The sequence below is a fragment of the Podarcis cretensis genome (genome assembly GCF_951804945.1).
Source record: "Podarcis cretensis genome assembly, chromosome: 14".
NCBI lineage: Eukaryota > Metazoa > Chordata > Lepidosauria > Squamata > Lacertidae > Podarcis > Podarcis cretensis.
The window spans coordinates 40,690,463-40,711,110 of record NC_137183.1 but is presented as its reverse complement, the minus strand read 5'-3'; the positions used below and the strand labels follow the sequence as shown (position 1 = coordinate 40,711,110).

General features: G+C 43.3%; 1 protein-coding gene across 2 annotated transcripts in view; it reads left to right on the top strand.

The window, feature by feature from the left end:
- Window positions 1-20,560, top strand: part of PDXDC1 (pyridoxal dependent decarboxylase domain containing 1) — a 49,164-nt gene extending 28,604 nt beyond the window's left edge. For both annotated transcript variants that reach the window (XM_079952378.1, XM_079952377.1), the window contains exons 7-23: window positions 1,472-1,540; window positions 1,624-1,702; window positions 2,764-2,848; window positions 4,001-4,049; window positions 4,232-4,333; window positions 4,487-4,612; window positions 7,428-7,478; window positions 8,422-8,485; window positions 10,013-10,089; window positions 11,727-11,832; window positions 13,486-13,657; window positions 14,382-14,488; window positions 14,887-15,008; window positions 16,122-16,214; window positions 16,323-16,419; window positions 17,356-17,460; window positions 18,160-20,560. In XM_079952378.1, coding sequence (XP_079808504.1) covers window positions 1,472-1,540; window positions 1,624-1,702; window positions 2,764-2,848; window positions 4,001-4,049; window positions 4,232-4,333; window positions 4,487-4,612; window positions 7,428-7,478; window positions 8,422-8,485; window positions 10,013-10,089; window positions 11,727-11,832; window positions 13,486-13,657; window positions 14,382-14,488; window positions 14,887-15,008; window positions 16,122-16,214; window positions 16,323-16,419; window positions 17,356-17,460; window positions 18,160-18,413 — 1,758 coding nt within the window. In that variant the 3' untranslated portion in view covers window positions 18,414-20,560. The remainder of the gene's footprint in view (window positions 1-1,471; window positions 1,541-1,623; window positions 1,703-2,763; window positions 2,849-4,000; window positions 4,050-4,231; window positions 4,334-4,486; window positions 4,613-7,427; window positions 7,479-8,421; window positions 8,486-10,012; window positions 10,090-11,726; window positions 11,833-13,485; window positions 13,658-14,381; window positions 14,489-14,886; window positions 15,009-16,121; window positions 16,215-16,322; window positions 16,420-17,355; window positions 17,461-18,159) is intronic.
- Window positions 20,561-20,648: the final 88 nt, after the last annotated feature.

The following is a 20,648-nucleotide window of genomic DNA, read 5'->3' as shown; positions in this document are numbered from 1 at the left end:
CTTGTCTCTCTTACTCACATTCAGATGGTATCTTTTTATTCTGATGTCCTGTTGTTGCAGAATGTTATAGCTGAGGGAACTCTGAAGGTTATTTAGCCTGCCTACCTACATTCACATAGAATGTTCTGTATTCCACCTAGTATGACCGCAACCCTGCATACAGTTTGGCTTCAGTGGGATTTAACTCACCTGACTGGATGCAGAATTGCAGCCTATATCTTATCCAAGTTAAAGTGCTTGCCATTGTACCTACTGATGGGAGCCAGTGTAGTGTAATGAGACCCCTGGTTGACTCTGACTCCAATATGGATGCCCCCAATTCTTTCAGGCAGGCTCTTGTTTCATTTTTAATTAAGGTGCTTGGCATGTGTTCATCAGTTTAAACTTTTTATGTTGTTCCTTCAAATAAAAATGCTCAGAGGCTGCTTGTGGGGAGTGTGGGGTGGCTTCATAGCTGTCAGAAGGAAGAGCCAATCAGCACTCAGTATAGGTTGCTTATGCTGGAAATGGGAAAAACCGATGGCTTCTGAGCTCAATTCAGTTTGTAAAATTAGACATCTGACCCAAAAGAGCTGTGCAGTCCACTGGGGGCTCACTGCTCAAGATATAAATAAATATTTTAAAAAATTGTCCAGTGTATCTGAAAAAGTGTGCATGCACACAAAAGCTTATACCCAGAACAAACTTGGTTGGTCTCTAAGGTGCTACTGGACAATTTTTTATTTTTTTACTTTTTATTTCGACTGCGTAAGACCAACATGGCTACCTACCTGCTCAAGATACGTATACATAGAACTTAATGACCTCGCTTCTGTGACACACTTTACCTGTGCCAGGAAATCTTCTCACAGATTTCCACGTATGAACCAAGGTTGGGTCCGTTGCATTTCATTTCTTTTTAAACCTCAAAGTTATGGTTAACGTCAGTGGCAGTTTTCTTTTCCAAATGATAGAGTAGCTCTGTGAGATTGAGGCCTTTCAAGTTGCAAGCTAAACCTGTGTTTTCTCTATTCTGCTGTAGCATACCTCCTCACTTAAATTACACACACATTATACTTCATCAGTTTAGATTTCTCAGCTTTACTTTTGTTTACATGTTGAGAAGCATAATAGTGCTTTGACTCCTATCAGAAAGGTTGCCAGCTGGGCATCACAACTGATAAGGCCCATGGCTAGGTCGCCATCTCCTTCCCCACCCACCCCCGCAACAGTATCTCTGGCCAGACTGTCACCTACTGGGAAAGGTGGTCCGACAAGTATTTAGACTCCCAGCCATTTAGGGCTTTATAAATTAGTGACCTTAACTTGTGTTTAGAAACCGTGCAGATCACGGTGAATGGTTGCAACATGGCTCTGAATAAGCAGATCTGAATAAGCCCATCTTAGCCTTCTTCAAAAACATGCACAAACATGGAAATCTGAAACGCTCGGATCACATTAGGGATATAACTTCTGTCTCTTCCCTCTGCAGCTTGGTTTGCCTCTTTCCTGCATGTGCCGGGTGCCTTGTAACACCATGTTTGGATCTCAGCATCAGATGGTAAGTTTGAGCAGAAGCAGCAGCACACGGCCTTGTTCCATTTGTGTACATAAATAATTGTTCCCTCCTTTGCTTGGTGGCAGGATGTTGCTTTACTGGACAAATTGATTAAGGAGGACATTGACTCTGGAAAGCTACCAATATTGCTAGTGGCCAATGCTGGTAGGTATCTTTAGCAGATGAAATTTGACTGCTACTTCCCCCTCCCCATGCACTTTCTCACCTACTCCCATAGAACCTCAAATTTCTAATTTATAGGTAGAATGCTGTTAACTGGCTGCTTTATATCTGAGTTGTCAGGCTTGGTCCTAGTTTTCACGGAGGTAGCTAGCCAGTGTCTGGGCTGTTCCACTTCAGATTTGCGGGTGGGGGCTCCCATGATGGAATGCCCCTCCACACTCACTAACTAAATAACCTGACTATGAAGTCTAGAAGCCTCTCTTCTTTTAAATGAGAGCTAGGATTGTGCCCACAGCAGAGAGGGAGGGAAAGTAGGGAAACCTATGCTTCTCTGAGTTAAACAGGCCTTAGGCACGGGAGTGCTAGCCAGTGCCCAGATGACAGCACCAGGAGTATTCCACAGGGGGAGAAGCTCCCACTTTGGTCCCTCTCATTGCAACATTAACTGGATTCTGGGTGGGGCCTGCATACAGCAGCGCAGCTGAACCACGCACCAAGTCTCAGTAGGGCTGGTTGACCACACCCCTGGCTATTCCTTTCTCCCCACCCCCATATGCTAGGTACAAAAAAGATGCCTGCTGAAGGTGGGGGATCTTGGTTTCCCAAAATTTAGGGCTCAGATGGTCACTGAGTTGCTTGGACAGTTGAAGTGCTCCATGCAAACATGCTTATCAAAATAAAGCCCCCATTTCTGGGCTCCGTACTGTTAAAAAAAACACAAGGAGTGTAGCTTGAGGCAGGACAAGCACATCAGGTGGCTGGAAAGGGAGCCATGCTCTCACGTCTCCACCATGTGTTGACTGGGAGGCAAATATTCCTTAACACAGGAAGCCTGCCCTGGGGCAGTTGTTGCTAAAGGAGTATTGGAAATAGAAAAGACTGAACACTGCACTACTTACTATAAAACTTTACTTTGTTGAAATGGAATTCCAATGAATTCTGAGCCTAACAAAGTGCCTAGGAGAAGTTCATGTTAAGTGGCTGCAGCCATAAGTGACCCATCTTTTTTGCATTTGGATTGTTCTTCTTCCCTTTTGATGCAGGTACACCAGGAGCAGGGCACACAGACAAACTTGGGCGACTGAAAGAACTCTGTGAGCAGCACGGCATGTGGCTACATGTTGAAGGGTACAGTGCCATTTTAATGTAATGTTAAGTTGACTAACTGTGCATGAGGTCCCCATGAAGGTAAATAGCACGTGCACAAATAGCATGGCCAGGTTTGTGTGTGGTTTTGCATCTGACTTCTTCATTAGTCGCTCCCCATCCTGAAATACAGTCCCCTTTTTAAAATCTCCTAAATTAAAAATAAGTGAAGTGATTGTAAAAAGGGGGAAAGCAATAGACGCCATTGATTAAAAAATTGGGGAGATTTTGATGAGCAGGTTTTCACAGATGAGCAGGTTTTCAGGGAGAGTTTTAAAGGACAGTACAGTGCTGTGCAAGAGCTACCTCTGTTGAGAAGAAGGGTTTTACCCATATTGCCAATGTGCAATGCCATCCCTAAGAAAAGGAGTTTGCCGGACTGCAGCCCACTGAGCATGCATTGTCGCCCCCCCCCCCCATGGCCTGTGGTTCATAAAGACATTCCAAAAAGCCTATTTCATTGCTGTGTATTTGTGGAAAACAGAGTCACGGGAAACTGCTTTGTGCTAAGCCAGACGCTTCTTCTGCGACAGGTTTACAAACTGGAATGAAGTTACAAATGAAGTAGGCAGACAGAAACATTAAAATCTAGCCCTTAACCCAGGGGTAGGCAACCTAAGGCCCATGGGCCACAAGTGGCCCACAGGGGTCATTATTTCACCGCTCGGTGAGTCCCCACGCGCTGTGCTGAATTGGTGCAGAGCAGCACGGGGACTTGCTTCTGTGGCGATGAAAATTGTGTCTGTGTATGTGCAGATGCCGAAAACTGCATCTGCACAGACACCAAAAATCACGTCAACGCAGACGCCAGAAATCACGGGGGGGGGGCGCTTATGTGAATGCGCAATCCAGCCTACGGAGGGATTTCTGCTGGAGTGAACCGGCCCAGGCAAGGTCAACCTTGCCAACCCCTGCCTTAACCGCTAACTGGATTAAAACAAAGTGTCTCTTTCAGATCCAGAATCTTGGAATAAATTCCAGTTTCTACCGCGTTTGCATTAAACATACACATACAGCTTCCCTAAGTACAGAATCATAAAATATTTTAAATGAAACTAAAGTGAAATGTTAGCATTTAGAGAAGGGAAGGAATATCCAGTGTAATCTAAAACTGAGTTTTCTTGTTTCTTTCAGGGTGAATTTGGCTACTTTGGCTTTGGGTTATGTCTCGTCATCTGTACTGGTATGTTTCTGCTTTCTTCAGTGTGGGTTTAGGGACTGAATTTATTCCGTCTCTTTTCATACCATTGATCATGATATCCTCCTGAACCAACTGTTCAAGATGGGTTTTAGAGGTGCAGTGGTTTCATTATACCTACAGTCAAGTTGTACTCAAATAATATAACTCTGCCTTCCTTTCTGCAGGCTGCAACCAAATGTGACAGCATGACCCTGACTCTGGGGCCCTGGCTAGGTCTCCCAGCAGTGCCTGCAGTGACTCTTTATAGACATGAGGATCCTTCTTTGGTAGGCTTGTTTCTTTGTATATATGCTCACTGCTTGATCCAAAGCACCAAAAGGCTGGTAACCCCTACATTCACCCTGAATTTTTCACATACGATGGAATAACAAATCCAGCAAAAAGTAATGAATGCAAATATGTTGCTGTTTTGTTCACAGTCCTTGGTTGCAGGCTTGACCTCTAGCCAGGCAGTTGAGAAGCTGCGTGCTCTGCCTCTGTGGCTCTCCTTGCAGTACCTTGGACACGATGGGATTGTGGAAAGAATAAAACATTCATCTCAGTTGGTAAGAAGTTGGGCATTGCTTTGGCTCTTGTGCATCTCCATGGATGAGCTGGCATTTCTCGTTTTATGTATACAGTGGTGTTACTGCATTCTCAGTCTCCAGCCAAAGAAGAGATGAGTTATTTGTATGTGTCATATGCGTGTGTTACAGCATACCTGTAAATGGGTCACACAAAGTGTTTTTTATTTTATTTTATTATCCATCAAAACAGCCATGTAGGGCTGATTTTGGCCAGAGAAACAATGTTAGGAAAGGAGATTTTTAAGTTTTCCTGCACACACCTTTGTCCTGATCTGAATTCCTCCAAGTAGCTATTGGCCCTCTTTGGGGGCAGGGCAGAGGGAAGAAAATACAGCTGAGTGCTTTTTGTTTAAAGAAAAATCCCCAGTGGAGATAACAGAGACTTTGGAGGGGGGAGTAGAGCTTTAGATTGGGGAAATGATGCAAACAAAGACATTTAAAGACCCATCTTCATATGCTGTTGCTCCATTCAAAACTAGGGTCTTTGACAGCTGCTTTGAAGTGTTTGTTCAAGCACAGAAATCTAATCATAGGTCCGTCACATAATTTACCTGAGTCTTGTAATATAATGATTCACTATTTGAAGGAGGCAGCTGACCAAACATTTATGCTCTACAGCTTCTCCATGTTCCCAAGGAGAAACTGAGGTGGTGCAGCGGAGCAGGGCTTGATTGGCAAACTGCAAATGGTCGCTTATATATGAGCTTCCAGTAGAGGGTCTTTTACAGGCTTTGTTTAATTGTTTGCCAACCCTCTGGTGGTGAGAGCGTGAAACAGTTGACACATCTTGTCACCAGTTTGGAAAGACGTTGGCCACTGCCTTCCTGTGCTTGGGGCCTTGCCCTTTTGATCACGGGCTTGCATGCTGCAGTGAGTCACCGCTGTGCGTTTTCCCAAGGCACTTCCTGTCATAAAAGGTGTCAGGAAGTAGGGCTGACATCAGCAGGATTTTTTTCCTTTTAGTTGCTGCTATTTTCTGTATTGTTTTAAATGGCCTCTTAGCTGTTTCTGTTGTATTCTGTACAGCACCACTGAGATGTGGGTGGGCCGTGATTAATAAATGAACAATCAGGCACTTGCTGAGCCTTGGCAGAGAGGCTGCTGCTTATCACCCCCTGCCTCTTGTGCTGCAGCCTCACTCCTCCTTGCTTTGCTGTCTGCTCATCTGCCTTCCCCAAATGGTAAAGCAACAGCAAGACCAAAGAGAACATGTAGGAGCAGCAGTAGCAGCCTCCACTTGCCTTGTGGAGCAGTGGGGCAGATTGGGACCCGAAGAGGAAGAGCAAGGGATTGGGCAGGGGTGGCAGTGGGAAGGAGGAGGAGAGGGTGGATGGGTGGACCCCCTTAAGGCATCTTGTCCCAAAAGCCCCAAGAGTCAACCCTGATGGAAAACCCCAGCTGATGGAGGCGGGGGCGAGTGTTGGCCATATACCTCATTGTTTTTAGCTGCTTGGTGAATCATTTTCAGCCCCCTGCCGCCTCCCCACCACATCTCTAAAAGCTGTTTAAAAAAAAAATAGCCTGATCAGGCCTTCCTTGTTTTCCTCCTTTCCTTGGTTTTGGAAGTGGTCTTTTTAAGTACCCATCTGGCAAAGATGACTGGCACCTGCTCTGTATTGTTCTTGCTGCTTGGAGAAAGTGCTTCTGTTATTCCACTGGCATTAGTGTGTGATGTGCACCCTTACCAGTATATTCAGTTATCACTGTTTAAGGGATGCACTATTCCCACTTATACTCATGACAGTTGCATGTACTTGGGTGCATACGCGTTGTCCTTTTTAATGAGCACTGGATGAGCATCTTACGTATCTTGTATTGTCATTTGTTTTATATTTTTTTTCTGGTTTCAGTTTGCTTGTCTTTGATTTATTCTGTCAAGTCAACTTGAAACGCCTTCTTTTGTATTAAGTGGCTGAGAAATGTTAATAATGATGATGATCCGTAATACAGTGGTACCTCCAGTTGTGGATGGGATCTGTTCTGGAGCTCCGGTTGGATCCTGAGATTTTCGCTACCAGAGGGGCTTGTTGTGCGCATGCGTGCAGTGCGGTAGAGCACTTCTGCACATGCGTGTGTAGTGAAACCCAGAAAAATACTTCCGGGTTTGCTGTGTTCGCATCCTGAAGTTTACGTAACCAGAGGGTTATGTAACACGAGGTACTACTGTACCTAAGGGGTGCCCTCATCAGAGCCCTCAGAAACCACCCTTTGTGTATGCAATAATTGACCAAAAGCCAGGAGAGGTGAACAGTTTGTGTTGCTAAGGAACACGTCATCCTAGGAAGACTGTGAATATTGCTCTGCTTTTTAATAATTTAATTGATTCTTAGAAAATCTTCAAGCTGCAGCTTTCAGGCTTCCCAACAGGGGCCATTTAGGAAGCTTTTATAGGTGGCTGCAAGAGCAGCCTACTTGTCTTTTGACCAGGGGGAAGAGGTGGTGTTGGAATACTTCATGATGGCTTGAGGCGCTTTTAAATTAAAGCAGCTAAAGGCAAATTCATGTTGCCATTTATCATTTTATGTTGCAATTTTTAAAAAAGTGTGAAGTGCTTTAGGATCTTGATTTCAACCTCACAAGGATTCGTTGAGCAAATTTGTTGTTATTCCATTTACAGATGAAGGAGGGACCACTAAGACTAGTTGCATCTTAGATTGATTCTGGCTTGCCACTACAAATTTAAGTCTTCATCGAGCTGACACACCCATCAAGAATTTAATGAGTTTTGTAATGTTTATGTAGTTGTTGTCTGTTTAATCTCTTTCCTGCTCCCAACTTCCATCTACTCTTTTAGAGTCAACGGCTGTTGGAAAACTTGAAGAATCAGGATTTTATTAAAACCTCAGTAAGTTTTCCTTTTGCACTTTAATTTTTTTAAACAATAGCAACAATATATTAAGCCTGTAACCCACCCTACATTCCTGTTTTCCCACATTCCTGTTTTCGCTTGGGAAAAGTGGTCTTGTATACATAGTACAATGACAACAGTAGCAGACCTTGAGGTCTCAGATTTCAGCGGTGCCCTGTGCGACGCCAAAATTTGGCGCCCCTCCCCGCCTCTCATGCTCCATTGCAAATCATAGTTGCAACGACCCTGCAGCGCTCCTGAGGCCCGACACCCAGTGCAACTGAACTGGTCACACTTCCCTAAATCCACCTTTGGTGACAGATTTTAGAAAAAATCCAACGCAAACAGGCACGGCCTTCTAACGAATCTGGACAATTGTGTAAAGAAGTATGTTTGAAACCTTCTGTGATTCTTTGCCTGCATAAACTGAGCTGTGGGTCTGGGATAATAACACCTGGCATAAGTGGGAGGTATTTTACCACCTTGGGGAATTCAGTGGGTCTTACACTTGGGAAAATGCTGGATTGTAGCCTTGGTTTTTATATTTTACTTTATCACATTTATAGCCTACCTTTCTTCCAAGAAGCTCAAGGGTGGCATATTTTCTTGGTCCCGATTTTATCCTCACAACAACTCTTGAGTTAGGTTAGGCTGCGAGACGGTGACAGGCCCCAGGTCACCCAGGGAGTTCCATGGCTCAGCAGGGATTTGAACCCTGGTCTCCCAGATCCTAGTCCAACCCTGTAAACCAGTATGCCACATAGGCTGGCTGTCTTTCAAATCTGATATCTTGGTTCTCTTGCCATTTGAATGTTAGCACTAATGCCAGATGTGGTAATGACATGGCCCCTAGAGAATTAATTTTCTGTACACAGCCTTAAGACAACATTTTGGAACGTGGGTTTTATTATTATTTTTTCCTGAATTTCCCATTTCCAAGGTTGAAGATGAACTTAGCTCTCCTGTGGTGGTATTTAAGTTTTCCCCAGAACTGTCCCCTATAGGTGAGTAGAGTTCAGTGAAAATACATTATAATCACAGATAACATTGCTTTTGTTGATTTTTATTATGAACACGTTTGAAATTTGAATTCTTATAAAAGAGATCTGTTTCGACTAAAATAATAGCAAACGCAAGTTCTTTCATTTTGTTGGAGGGGTGTTAACATCAGTATTGAACTTAAGACCCTATTTTTGAAGTTTAGTCATCTGTATTTCCCCCCACAATACTCTCCTTCCATGGAAGTTTTAAGCAGAGGCTGGGTGGCCATCTGTCATGGATGCTTAAACTGAGATTCCTGAAATGCAGGGGATTGGACTTGATGAGCCTTGGGGTCCCTTCCAACTCTACAATTCTATTACTCTCTCCCCCCCCCCCCAGCTTTTCTTCAAAGGTGCTTCAGAGGCTGCAGCTTTGAACAGAGGACTATTTCCCTACCATAAAAGTCTGGGGTTTTTTTAAAAAAGCAGATTTGTTGTTGAATCCACTTTAATTCTGCAAACCCAAGAGTTGTATCCAACTAAGTTTAATTCAGAGTACACCCACTGAAATTAATAGACCTAAATATGTATGCCTTGCTCATTAATTTCAATGAGAAGAACTGCTCTGAGAATAACTACTGTTGGGAACAACCCTACATTTCTGATTTGGATTTGAATCCCTCCCACAAAATGCTGACAGTCTGGAGGGCACTTCAAAGGCAGGATACAACTGTAACAGTAGCAGATCCGTGTCATTTAATCACTTGCTGAAAGTTCAGATAAATACAACTGTCTTCCTAGGGCAAATATTTGGAAACTTGTATCCTGTGGGTGTTTCCTTTCTAATATGCAAAATTAAAGTGGGTGGTTGTCTTCTTTTTCTAATGGTAAGCTTCAAGCACAGCATTTTTACATGCATTACAGAGAATTTTGGCTCTGGAGCATAAAAAGGAATGAAAATGCAATTTACTGTAGAAACAGTTAAGAGGCAATTCTTAAGATATGGTTTGAAAACACACAGGTTCTCTTTTTGCTACAGAAAATAAAGGAAGACTAGTTGGGGCAACTAATACGTGCAACCTGTACCCAGTTTTAGTCATACTCAGAGTAGACCTATTAAAATGAATGGGCCATAATTTCAATGGGCCTACTCTGAGTATGACTTGGCTGGTTACAGCCCATAAATGTCAGAGCTCTCCCCAATCTCATGCATTATTCCTGTTGACAATTCCTGTCACATTTTCGCATTCAAAGCTGCCATAAGTCTCTTGTAAATTTAGATTATGTGTGGTTTCAAATCAGACTCAGGTCAAGCATTTGTTACGACTAGTGCATCAAAGTGCTGAACATGTTGTGCTTCAAAACCTAAACCTTCCAAACTTACGTTCTTGGTTCCATGTCCAAAAAGTGCATTATATAAAATATGAAGATATGAATGTTCACTTCTGTATCAATTCAAGGGAGAACAGTAGGATGAATGAATTATTCTTTAGCCTTTGCCAAAACGTTTTTAACCCAGGAAATTCAGTTTCCCTTTTTCTTTAAATTCAGATCATATGTTACATTCTGCCCAAACACCTACAATTACTGCCAATGAGAGATACATTTGTGATACTTTTAATCAGTGGGTAAGTATTCTTCCTTATCTCTTCATAGGCATGCCAGGCATTGGTCAATCAAACATTTTAAGTATAATCACTGGCCCCTTTGTGCAGAGGAAAACAATCCCAATACACGCAGCTTATGTCAGGTCTTTCGTCTGACAAGCATTTCATTTGAACGACTTAAGTGGGTTCTAAAATTTACTGATTCAGTGCAGGAGCAGCTGCTATATTGTCCCAAAGGCATAGGCAAACTCAGCCCTCCAGATGTTTTGGGACTACAGTTCCCATCAACCCTGACCACTTGTCCTGCTAGCTAGGGATCATGGGAGTTGTAGGCCAAAAACATCTGGAGGGCCAAGTTTACCTATGCCTGGTCTTATAGTGTTACAACAGAGCATAGACATGGAAGCAGCTCTTGGTGGCATGGCCTTGATTGACTGAGTTTACTTATATGCTTCTTTTTCAAAAAGAGCTGTGCCCATAGCAGCTTACAGGCTCGTTTTCTGTGCCCTCAATTATTGTGTTAATCTTCCCCATGAGGTCACGCTGCTGTTGGGAGCGGTACATTCCGCCTGGTCAGCTTTCTGAACTTGGGGCTCAGAATAGCTAAGCCTTTTTTCTCCAGTTGCGTGCACAAGCAGCCTGATTCCGAACAGGCTTTTAGAGAGAAGATGGTTGATGGTCAAGATTCCTACGGCAGAAACTAGGGGGACAGACCAAAGCATGATGCAGCAGCACTCGCAGAAGCTTAGCAGATCTGGAGGCTCATGCGTTATTTGGATGGGAATCCCATGTACATTACCATGAGCAGAGAGGCCCACATTTTTGGGACTGGCCTCAGTAGCCAAGCAGAACATTGTGGTTGCCTCTTCCTTCCCTTTTGGTGGTGTGGCTTTCAAGGCACATCTGCTGAATTGGAACCCTGCATGGTATGCTCCCAGGTGGAACCAAGGGCATGGTCTCTTAGACCCTGGGGAAATAGTTCTGAGCCTTAGAGCTGATTTATATTGAAACAGAAGATTAAACATAAAGCAGTGCCTAATGTTTTTTGTTATATTTTTGTTATATTTTCATGTATGTAAAATACCTTCCTATTGGGTTTTTCTAGCTGCTGTAACGTTATTTGCTTTTTTATTATTTATTTAAAAAAGCTAAGCTGGGACCAAGGAAGCTCTGCCTATCTTTCTCATGGGAAAAGGAGGCACAGAGCTTGCCCATCCTTCTGTCCCACAACTTTCCATGACCAAGCAGCAGCCAAGGAACACTGCTGCCCGCCCCCACTTCTCTGCTTCTGGAGTAAGAAAGACTAGCAGACTGCATGGCCAAGGCATTCTGATTGCTTTAACAATGCAGCAGCCAAACTACCCCAGCCTTCCTTATAACTCCAGGGATGCAGAAAGAGTGGGGATTGCTTTGCAGTTGCTAGAAAGACAGAGACACACACAGAGAGACATACACCCTGCTATTCTGAGGCTGGGAAGATGGCTAAGACTCCTTGAGCTGAGCAAAAACCACAACAGAAACTAAGCAATGTGGAGCAAAAAAGGGGGACTGACTGGGAGTACTACATAGGTAGATGAGAGAGAAAAAGAGGAGGAGTAAATAAGTTATGAGTAATGGGTGATCAATAACACCCCTTTAATCTTGCTTTGTTTCATCAGCTGGGAGAGCAGTTGTCTCAGTTGGTGCCTGCCAGTGGTGTTGACTTGGTAGAACTGGAGGATGAAGGCGCTTGTGTGCGTTTTAGCCCATTAATGACTTCTGCAGGTAACATGGATGCATTTGACTAATTTTTTTTTTTTGGGGGGGGGGGAGTTGTTGCTATCCATATACAGGCAGTGACCATTTCCACAGGGGGGTTCCGTTCTTGACCACAGTGTGCATTGGCGAAATGCTCCTAAGTGCCCCCCACTCTGTTACACCCTGTTCTACCCTCATCTGGGTCCAAAAGGACCCAGACATCTGTGATCTTGTGTCAGTTGTAGCCTGTATATTATTTGGGTCATACCCAACTTTGAGTCTTAGCCAGTGTTCAAAACTCCTATTGTTCTAGGCACATTTTGCAACAGGAATTTCATTAGCGCAGGCAGTTTCTGAGCTCTGGGCACAGTATTGCGCCTAAGATTTCATTTTAAAACTTCAGAGTGGAAGGAAAGGAGGACCTTTTTCTGCCTCCCCACTTCCAGCTACTCTCTGAAGGCTGGAGAAGAGACCCTCTAAAGAATATTAGGGGGTTGGCAGAGGAAGGACTAGACCGTGTGAAAAATGAACTTAATATTTTAGCTGCAGCTCATTCATTTTCAGCTTTGTATTCTTGTTATAAAAAAGCACGCCTAGACATTCCATTGTTGTACCCATAACCTAGAATTAAGGTGTTACTTAGCTCCTAGCTTTCATACCTCAGTTTCTAACATTGGTCTTAGCTAAGCTACTTAAAACACCACACCACATATGAGTGAAATTATTCCTTTTCTTTTTTTTCTATTAAAATTGTTACTCTTTAAAGCTCCCTGGAGACACCACCAAAATACAATATGAAAACCTGTATTCCTATACATACACCACAACTTATAACAGTTGTTGTTGTTTAGTCATGTCCGACTCTTTGTGACCCCATGGACCAGAGCAAGCCAGGCACTCCTGTCTTCCACTGCCTCCCGCAGTTTGGTCAAACTCATGTTGGTAGCTTTGAGAACACCGTCCAACCATCTCGTCCTCTGCCGCCCCTTCTCCTTGTGCCCTCAATCTTTCCCAACATCAGGGTCTTTTCCAGGGAATCTTCTCTTCTCATGAGGTGGCCAAAGTATTGGAGTCTCAGCTTCAGGATCTGTCCTTCCAGTGAGCACTCAGGGCTGATTTCCTTCAGAATGGATAGGTTTGATCTTCTTGCAGTCCATGGGACTTTCAAGAGTCTCCTCCAGCCCCATAATTCAAAAGCATCAATTCTTTGGCAATCAGCCTTCTTTATGGTCCAGCTCTTACTTCCATACATCACTACTGGGAAAACCATAGCTTTAACTATACGGACCTTTGTCGGCAAGGTAGTATAAACCTTTGGAACTGGTCCTTTGGTTTTCTGGAGAATTTGTGAGCAAAGTTAATTCTCAGAATTCTCCTGCAAAGGTGTCTTTTGCTTCGTTCCTATTTCCAGCCTTAATTTGTGAGTCAGTTTTTCCATAAGGGCAATACACCATACACTCTTGTACCAAGCATTCAAGTGTGTGCCTTCAAATCCTTCCAGTGTGTGGGTATAATCATACCTGCTACGTCCCCTGTCCCCACACCCTCACCCTCACCAGCGTGTAGGGGAATCACGTTTATGCATATATGAAAGTTTAAGTGGGGTTAAACACCATTTCCAAACAGTACTGCTGGCTTCTGTGTTTACCACAGAACATGCTAATCGACCAAGCGTTTCAGTTTTAGGAACTGAAGTGCAAGACGTTGACCAGTTGGTGGACTGCCTTAAACTGAAGGTCCCGGTGCTGACATGCACACTGCAACTCAGGGATGAGTTTGAGCAGGAAGTGAAAAGAACTGTAGGTCTCGCCTATGTTGAAGACCTCAGCTGGCCAGGCCTTGGAGTGGTAAGGTGAGTGGCTGCTCTGCACAGACTTCCTCAAGGCTCTTTGAGAGCTCTAGGCTGCATATAGATGTATAGATCTTCAGCAGTGAGGCTGCTGTGGATCCATGTGTGCCCCTTTTTAGACAAGCTTCCAAACTGAGCTCAGGAGCAGCCAGTTCTTCCTGTTTCCAGAAGTGTTTGGCTGTGCAATTTGCTCATTGGTTCACCCAGTAGCCATTGAGAGGCATATCCTCCATGAATTTGTCTAGCCCCCTTTTCAAGGGATCTGAGCTAGTGGCTGTCTGGCCAAATTTTCAGCAGCAAATTCAGTGGAAAGAAGTATTTCCTTTTCTTTGTGCTGAATCTGCCACCATTCCACTTTACTGGATGTTTTCTTCCTCCTGAGTTGTTACCATTTACTACCATTTTAATATTTGCATAATGTCAAACATATTTGATCATGGTTTCCCACTTTGGTATTTTCAGAGTGTCTTTTTAATTTTTCCAATGTACTCATAGGGTTTAGGACTGCTCAGGTTAAACAGACTACATGCATACTTCTGGAGCAAATTTGTGCAAAGCACAAATGACAGTGTGACTGAAAATTTTCAGTAATGTTGACATGGTGTACAAGGAATAATCAAGGCAAAATTTTTGCAAACTGTTCTTGGACAGCAAGATAGGATTTTACAGTTTTTACTGCAAAACTCTACCACTACCATAAATAGTCCATCTGAATTGGTTTTGAAAGGTACGAGGGGCAGAATGAAGACAAACAGGAGAAAGAAGTGGAGAAGATTAACAACGAACTATTGAAAAAACTAAATGAGCTGGAATCAGATCTGTTGTTTTCCTTAGGTAATAAACTACTTCTGAAACTATTCAATGGGGCAGTGAAATGATGGGGAAGTCTAGGTATCGATGTGTGTGTGTGTGTAATCTCCTGTAACAATTCAATAATACTGGTTTCTCTACCAAACAGAGGAATTTTGCATTTTTATATTTAGCTTCCTTTGGTCACTTTTAATTGTTCTAGTCGCAAAATTTTAAAATTCTCCAGAATTTGGAATTTTCAAAAAGGGATTAAGAGTGGGAGAGAGAAGCACTTTTGATGGGGAAGGGCTGTGGCTTACCCTGAATCCAGGGGTCCCAAAACTTCTCTTTAAAAATAAGTTCGACACCTGTTTAAAACAAGCATGTTTATGATTTCTAAAGTGTTTGCGAACCTCATTCTACCTTTTTCCTCCACTTCTCAGGTCCAGAATTTGGAGGGGAGAAAAACTGTATTTATATTGGAATGGTCACTGAGGACCTTGATGTTTCTGAGCTGATTGAAACTATTGCGGCGACAGGCCGAGAAATTGAAGAGAATTCAAGGGTATGTACTGGCCGTACAAGACTGCAGAGTGGCAGCATAATGAGCAGACCTCTTCTTGGTCATACTGATTGCCCTGCGCTTAGTTTTCCTATAGGCCCCTTAATGATAAATGTATTCTCCTTCTAGAAGCTATGCTAGCCTGTCACCACAAATATGACACACACAACATTGGCACTTACTTGACTTCTTTCCCATAACTCACCGTGTGTGTGTGTTCCTTTATTCAATGTGCCACATCATAAATTGCTAACATTTGGATTATCACAAGGTGTTAAGCACCTAACAACTGATTCATGAGCAAAGCAATAACAACCGGCTTAGGAATTGCCTCCCCTCCCAGCTGCAGCATCTTAATTAAATTGATCATTGCAGCTCCCTTCTCAGTTTTTTTTAATCCAAATAAATAAATCACTTAAATAGCTCATGATAGTTGCATTTTAATTCCAGGGTGGTTAACTTTCTATAGGGCAGCAAGTAATTAATGAATGGATTTTATTTCCTTGGGGGGGAAATAATGAACTACCCCACAGCTTCTGGTTACAGCTTGCTTCCTTTCCAGCTGTCACCAGTAGCAAATCCAGACTATTAACACACTGAGCGGCTTGCTGCTGGAGAGTAACATGCAATCACTTCCTGGTCTCTTTTTAGTGCTCGCTGTGCTGAGCTAAGCCAACAATTGGCGTAGCATGTCATCCAAACCAGGACGAGCTGCAGCCAAGGTTTGTTCTTAGCTTGCCATGCTGTGCAAACCTGGCTGCTGACCGATCTGTGAACAGTGGCAAGCACCTTAAAGAAACTTTCATAGAATCTTAGAGTTGGAAGGGACCCAAGGGTCATCTAGACCAACCCCCTGCAATGCAGTGGGGTTGACTGTTTGAAAGTGGCAGAAGGGGAAAGAAGGCCCAGTCCTATTAGTGCCTGCGAAACAGCTGTGCATGCACCAGTTTTTGTTTTTGTTTACCCTTTGTAAGCTCAGCTAGCTCTCTCAAGTCAATATGGGCAGTCATCCATGATTCGTGGTACTCCTACATTGGAGCTAATGCACTAGCAACACCAGACCGGATCAGGAATACAAGAAATGCTAATAAGGTGTGCTGTTCAATTTCTCATCAGCTGCTGGAAAACATGACTGAAGTTGTACGGAAAGGCATACAGGAAGCACAGGTTCAGCTGCAGAAAGCAAATGAGGAAAGACTCCTTGAAGAGGTGAGTGCCCAGAGTTAAGCCATTTCCCAGCAGCAGCAGCTGCAACACACTGCATCCTGTTTCTTGGCAACACACTGATCTTTTCCCCAACCCCGTTTGTTTTCTCAGGGGCTGCTCCGACAGATTCCTGTAGTGGGCTCTGTGCTCAACTGGTTTTCTCCATTTCATGCTTCACCAAAGGGAAGAACATTTAACCTAACAGCAGGTGGGGTGAAACTTGATTATTATACCAATGATTTTGGGGGTTGAACCAACGTTAGCAACTTGCGGGAGCAATGAATTAGTAGGCCCTTCAAAGTGTACGTGCAACTGCGGTGGTTTTGAAGGAGGATGGTTATGGATGCCGTTCCTGTCCTGGTTTCTCTGCTTCTGCCTTTATGCCCTGCTGGTGACACTCTTCCAGAAGCTTCTGGTTAGCCACTGATCCAGGCAGTGCAGTGGACTAGTTGGACCTTTGGTCTGATCCAGCCTGGCTCTTGTTATGTTCTTGTTAGCTGTGATAACTGAATAGAACTTCCAAGTTTCCCCACTTGATGGGGAACAGGCATAGGAAGAGGGCTATTCCCTTTGTACCCTGCTTGGGGAATTCCAGTGGCATCAGGTTGGTCCTTGTAGAAGGCAGGATGGTGGAACAGATGGACATTAAGCCAGATTCAGAAGGACTCTTCCTATAGTCATAGTCTAATAGCACATAGGATGTTTTGCATATGCCCCTCTCTTCCTAAAACATCTCAACCCCATGTGGAAAAACTGTGACTCAGCCCTTCCACATTGAGAACTAGGAGTGTTCTCAAACTCCCAGGCTCTGGAAAAGACTGGGAGGGCCATTCAGAAGTTTGCAAATAGCTTCACTTGGAGCAGCTGAAGAGCTCCAGGAAAGATGCTCTATTTCAGATGTAGCATCTAATGTACCGCCGTGCTCAGAAGACTCAGCAGCAGCAACTTTCCACTCGTGGTTTGCTTTGGAATGTTGTTGTGTTGAAATCTAAATGGAAGGTTGTGAGACAGACATGCCTTTGGTACAATAAAGTTCAGCCAAATAGAATCAGATTATAAATACCATCCTATAATTTGGCACGTTAAACCTAGTTTTCAGGTATGATCTGAGGGGCCACTAACCAAACCCTCTTCCCTTTGCCAGGTTCTTTAGAATCTACAGAGCCCACGTACGTCTCCAAAGTGCAGGGCACTGGGAACACCCCACCTCCCACTCCCACATCAAGCCGTGCAAAGCAGAGGTTCCCTGGTAAGTCTTCCCTTCCATCGCGTTTCAGAGAAGCTGCTGGAGAGTTTCACCGTTGGTGAGAACCAGTGTGAACCGTTGGTGAGAACCAATAGTGTCTTGCTTAGAAGTAGGTCCCAGTAGAAGCCATTCCATTAGGGCAAATGGGATAATGTTTTATAAGCTCAGAATGCTGAATCCCGTTCCCATCGTTTTCTCTCTCTTTTTTGCTATAAGTGCCCAGAATCACAAATATGCCTAGGGCATATCTATCTGCAAGATCACCTTACCTCCTATATGCCCACTTTGATCTGTGCAACTGGCACTGTGACAGGTGCCACATAATACTCATTCCATATTTGTAAGGAATCAATCTTTTATGGTGGAGCAGCACTTAAGCTTTGGAGCTCCCTGCCTATTGACACAATCTGTTTTTAGTTTGCTGTGGATTTTATTTTATTTTTTTCTGAATGTTTTTAATAGTTGTTTTAACCGATAATTTTATTTACTCTTTGTAAACCACATTGAGGATTTTTTTTTTAATAAACAGCATAACATTTTTATGAAATATATAAATAAATGTCTACCACTGATGCCCAATCAACCTTATGAACTGGCTTGGTTTTCCATCCATAAATTCCCAACTGTGGCAACAAGCAGGCAGCATTTCAGACCTTGCCGTGACTGCGTAGCGCTAAATCGAGTGTGTCTGTTTTGCCCCAGGACAAAAGCTGTTTAGAAGGTCCTTGAGGAACTCGGATGGGTTCAGCGAGACCAGCTCGGTGAGTCACATCGATGATCTGGAGAGGGCAGAGCAGAGGCCTGCTGCAGCTCCCCCTGCTGGGCAAGGTGATTCAAAACAGCCAGAAGAGAGCATGCTTCCAAACCCGGAAAGCCCTGAAGATTCCCGGGGCGACAAGGCGAAGGCCCTGGCAAATGACTGCACTACATCCGAGGAACAAGAGAGTCTAAGATAAAACCCAGACGCTGTGCATTTTAAGACTTTGTACAAAAAAATGCACTCCCTCTCTAGCAGGGGCAGCCTAATGATGCATTTAAAATGTGAACAGTGCCACAGTTAGTACAGTAACGACTACTGTTAAACTTGTGATTGACTGGAGATTTTTGCACAGAGTTTAGTGGAAGAAGACTTTTCTCCCCACCCCACCCTCTTTCACCTTCTCTGCGGGGGGCATCGGCCTGGTTTTTCCTGTACACTTTGCCATTGTTGCTTTCTGTCCGGCTTACGTTCACATTGCCTAGGTGGTAAACAGCAGTTTCTTCGCCACTGAAGTTTGCAAATGCAGGATACAGCTTGTCTCCAGCTGGCATCCTAAAGAATGGTTTGCTGCTTAATTTTCAAGACGCTCTACGCAGACACTTCCCTTTAGGTTGGAATGATCAATTGCACTTGGTGCTATGTGTTTTTGTAAAAAAGAAAAGAAGATTCTAACTGTTTAATAAATCTACCAACTGCTCACTACCTTATTTTTAAATACCTATTTTTAAAGGTAAATCTGTAGGCACCCCTCCATACAGTTCCCCAGGTTTTATGAATAGCCTTTTAAAAAAATTCTGAAAGTTTGCGTCATGTGTACATATATAAGTGATTGAGTACCACTTTGGGCATTCCCTACCACCACCACATAAACCTGCAGCAAAAGTTTTGCAGTCTGAGGCCAACACTCCTCTTGTAGGAGTATTCCTCACCATGGCTGCTGGGAACAGATATCCCATACTTTCCTGCTTCAGGCCCACTTAGGAGACAAACCCAATAGGGTAGTTTTGCTTTAGAGCAACTCACCCCCCAGAGTCTCTTTGACACCTTTCGAAAGGTATTCGTGAAACACTTTTGAGCTGACAATGTTGCATATCTGTGATGTTTCCTGTACTGCTATCCTGGATTGTTCTGATCAGTAGCTTACATTTGCTAGATCTTGTAAATACCCAGAGAAATTGTTAGGTTATTTACACTGCTGCACTATTTAAAGAAATGAGCTAACTTTTTTTCTTTAATCAAAGAGAAAATATTCATGTTCATCCCCCTGTTATAATGCATTCACTTTAGTGATTGCTTTAATTCTGTTCCTATTGAACTTGCATCTGTTCATGTGGTAAGAAAATCCTAGGAGGGAGTTGATGTGATCAATCCCCAGCCCAGTCTTTGATCAATTACTTCAAAATTCGTAGTTTTTGTTTTTTTAAGGGGGATCCCTTTTTTCCTAAAGGATCTTTCCTGGAGTTAATAGCTTCCTCCTTGCAATGACTGGTAACGAACTACAGCCTAATCCTATACTCACACGGCTGCTGAATGAAAGCATGGCAGTTTGCAAGGGAATATTACAGTGATTATATTTTGCCTTCCTAAATAATGCAGTGGCAGCACCCAGGCACAGAAAATGAACATTCAACACAAGAGGAGTCCACCATGTCATAGTGGAAGAAGTTGCTTGTCTGAACTGCTTTGAAACTCAAGTAACCAAACACATAGTGAAAGTACATATAAGCTGAAGGTCAGACTGAAGGCAAAACGCACATAATTTCCCACCCTGCTATAAAGATAGTAACTTATGGTCATGGTGGTACAAGTTACATTAGCAGTCAGTTATGTGTGTCAGGCTTGGAGAAGGTAGATGGTGTGAGGGAATGATAGTTGCAATATCTGGTTTGGTCCTTGGCCCAAGGGAGCAAACTTCTCTGACAACAGGCTTGTAATATCCTTCAAAGTATTTTCTTTGCTAGTGGATTTTGATGAGCAAAATGCATTGGGCATTGCCTTGGTGTGTGATGAGGACTACTGTTAAGTGTACTGTTGATTCATTCTTTACTCTTAAGGAAGTGGAAATCCTTAAAAAACAGACAACCTTAAAAGGTTTGCTTTGTTTAAATAAGAACTGGGGTGTTTTTTTTGTTTTGTTTTTAAAGTACAAATTCTCGTCTTCCTTGGCATTTTATTTGGTAAAATGAATATTAACTTGGGGTTCACTGAGGAGAAATGGGTTGAAGTTATAATCGTTAATACAAATTTTAATGTTTTTATATTGTTAAGCCAGCAGTTTTGCTGGGATACAGACCTAATTTAGATACTTCCCAACTGCTTCAATAAAGGTTCTTCAACTTGTTAGTATCGTGAGTTTGTGTCAAGGTTTTCACGTGTAAGCAGCTTGAGAGGAAAATAAACTTTCGTGCTCGGGTGCATGTCTATCTTCCCG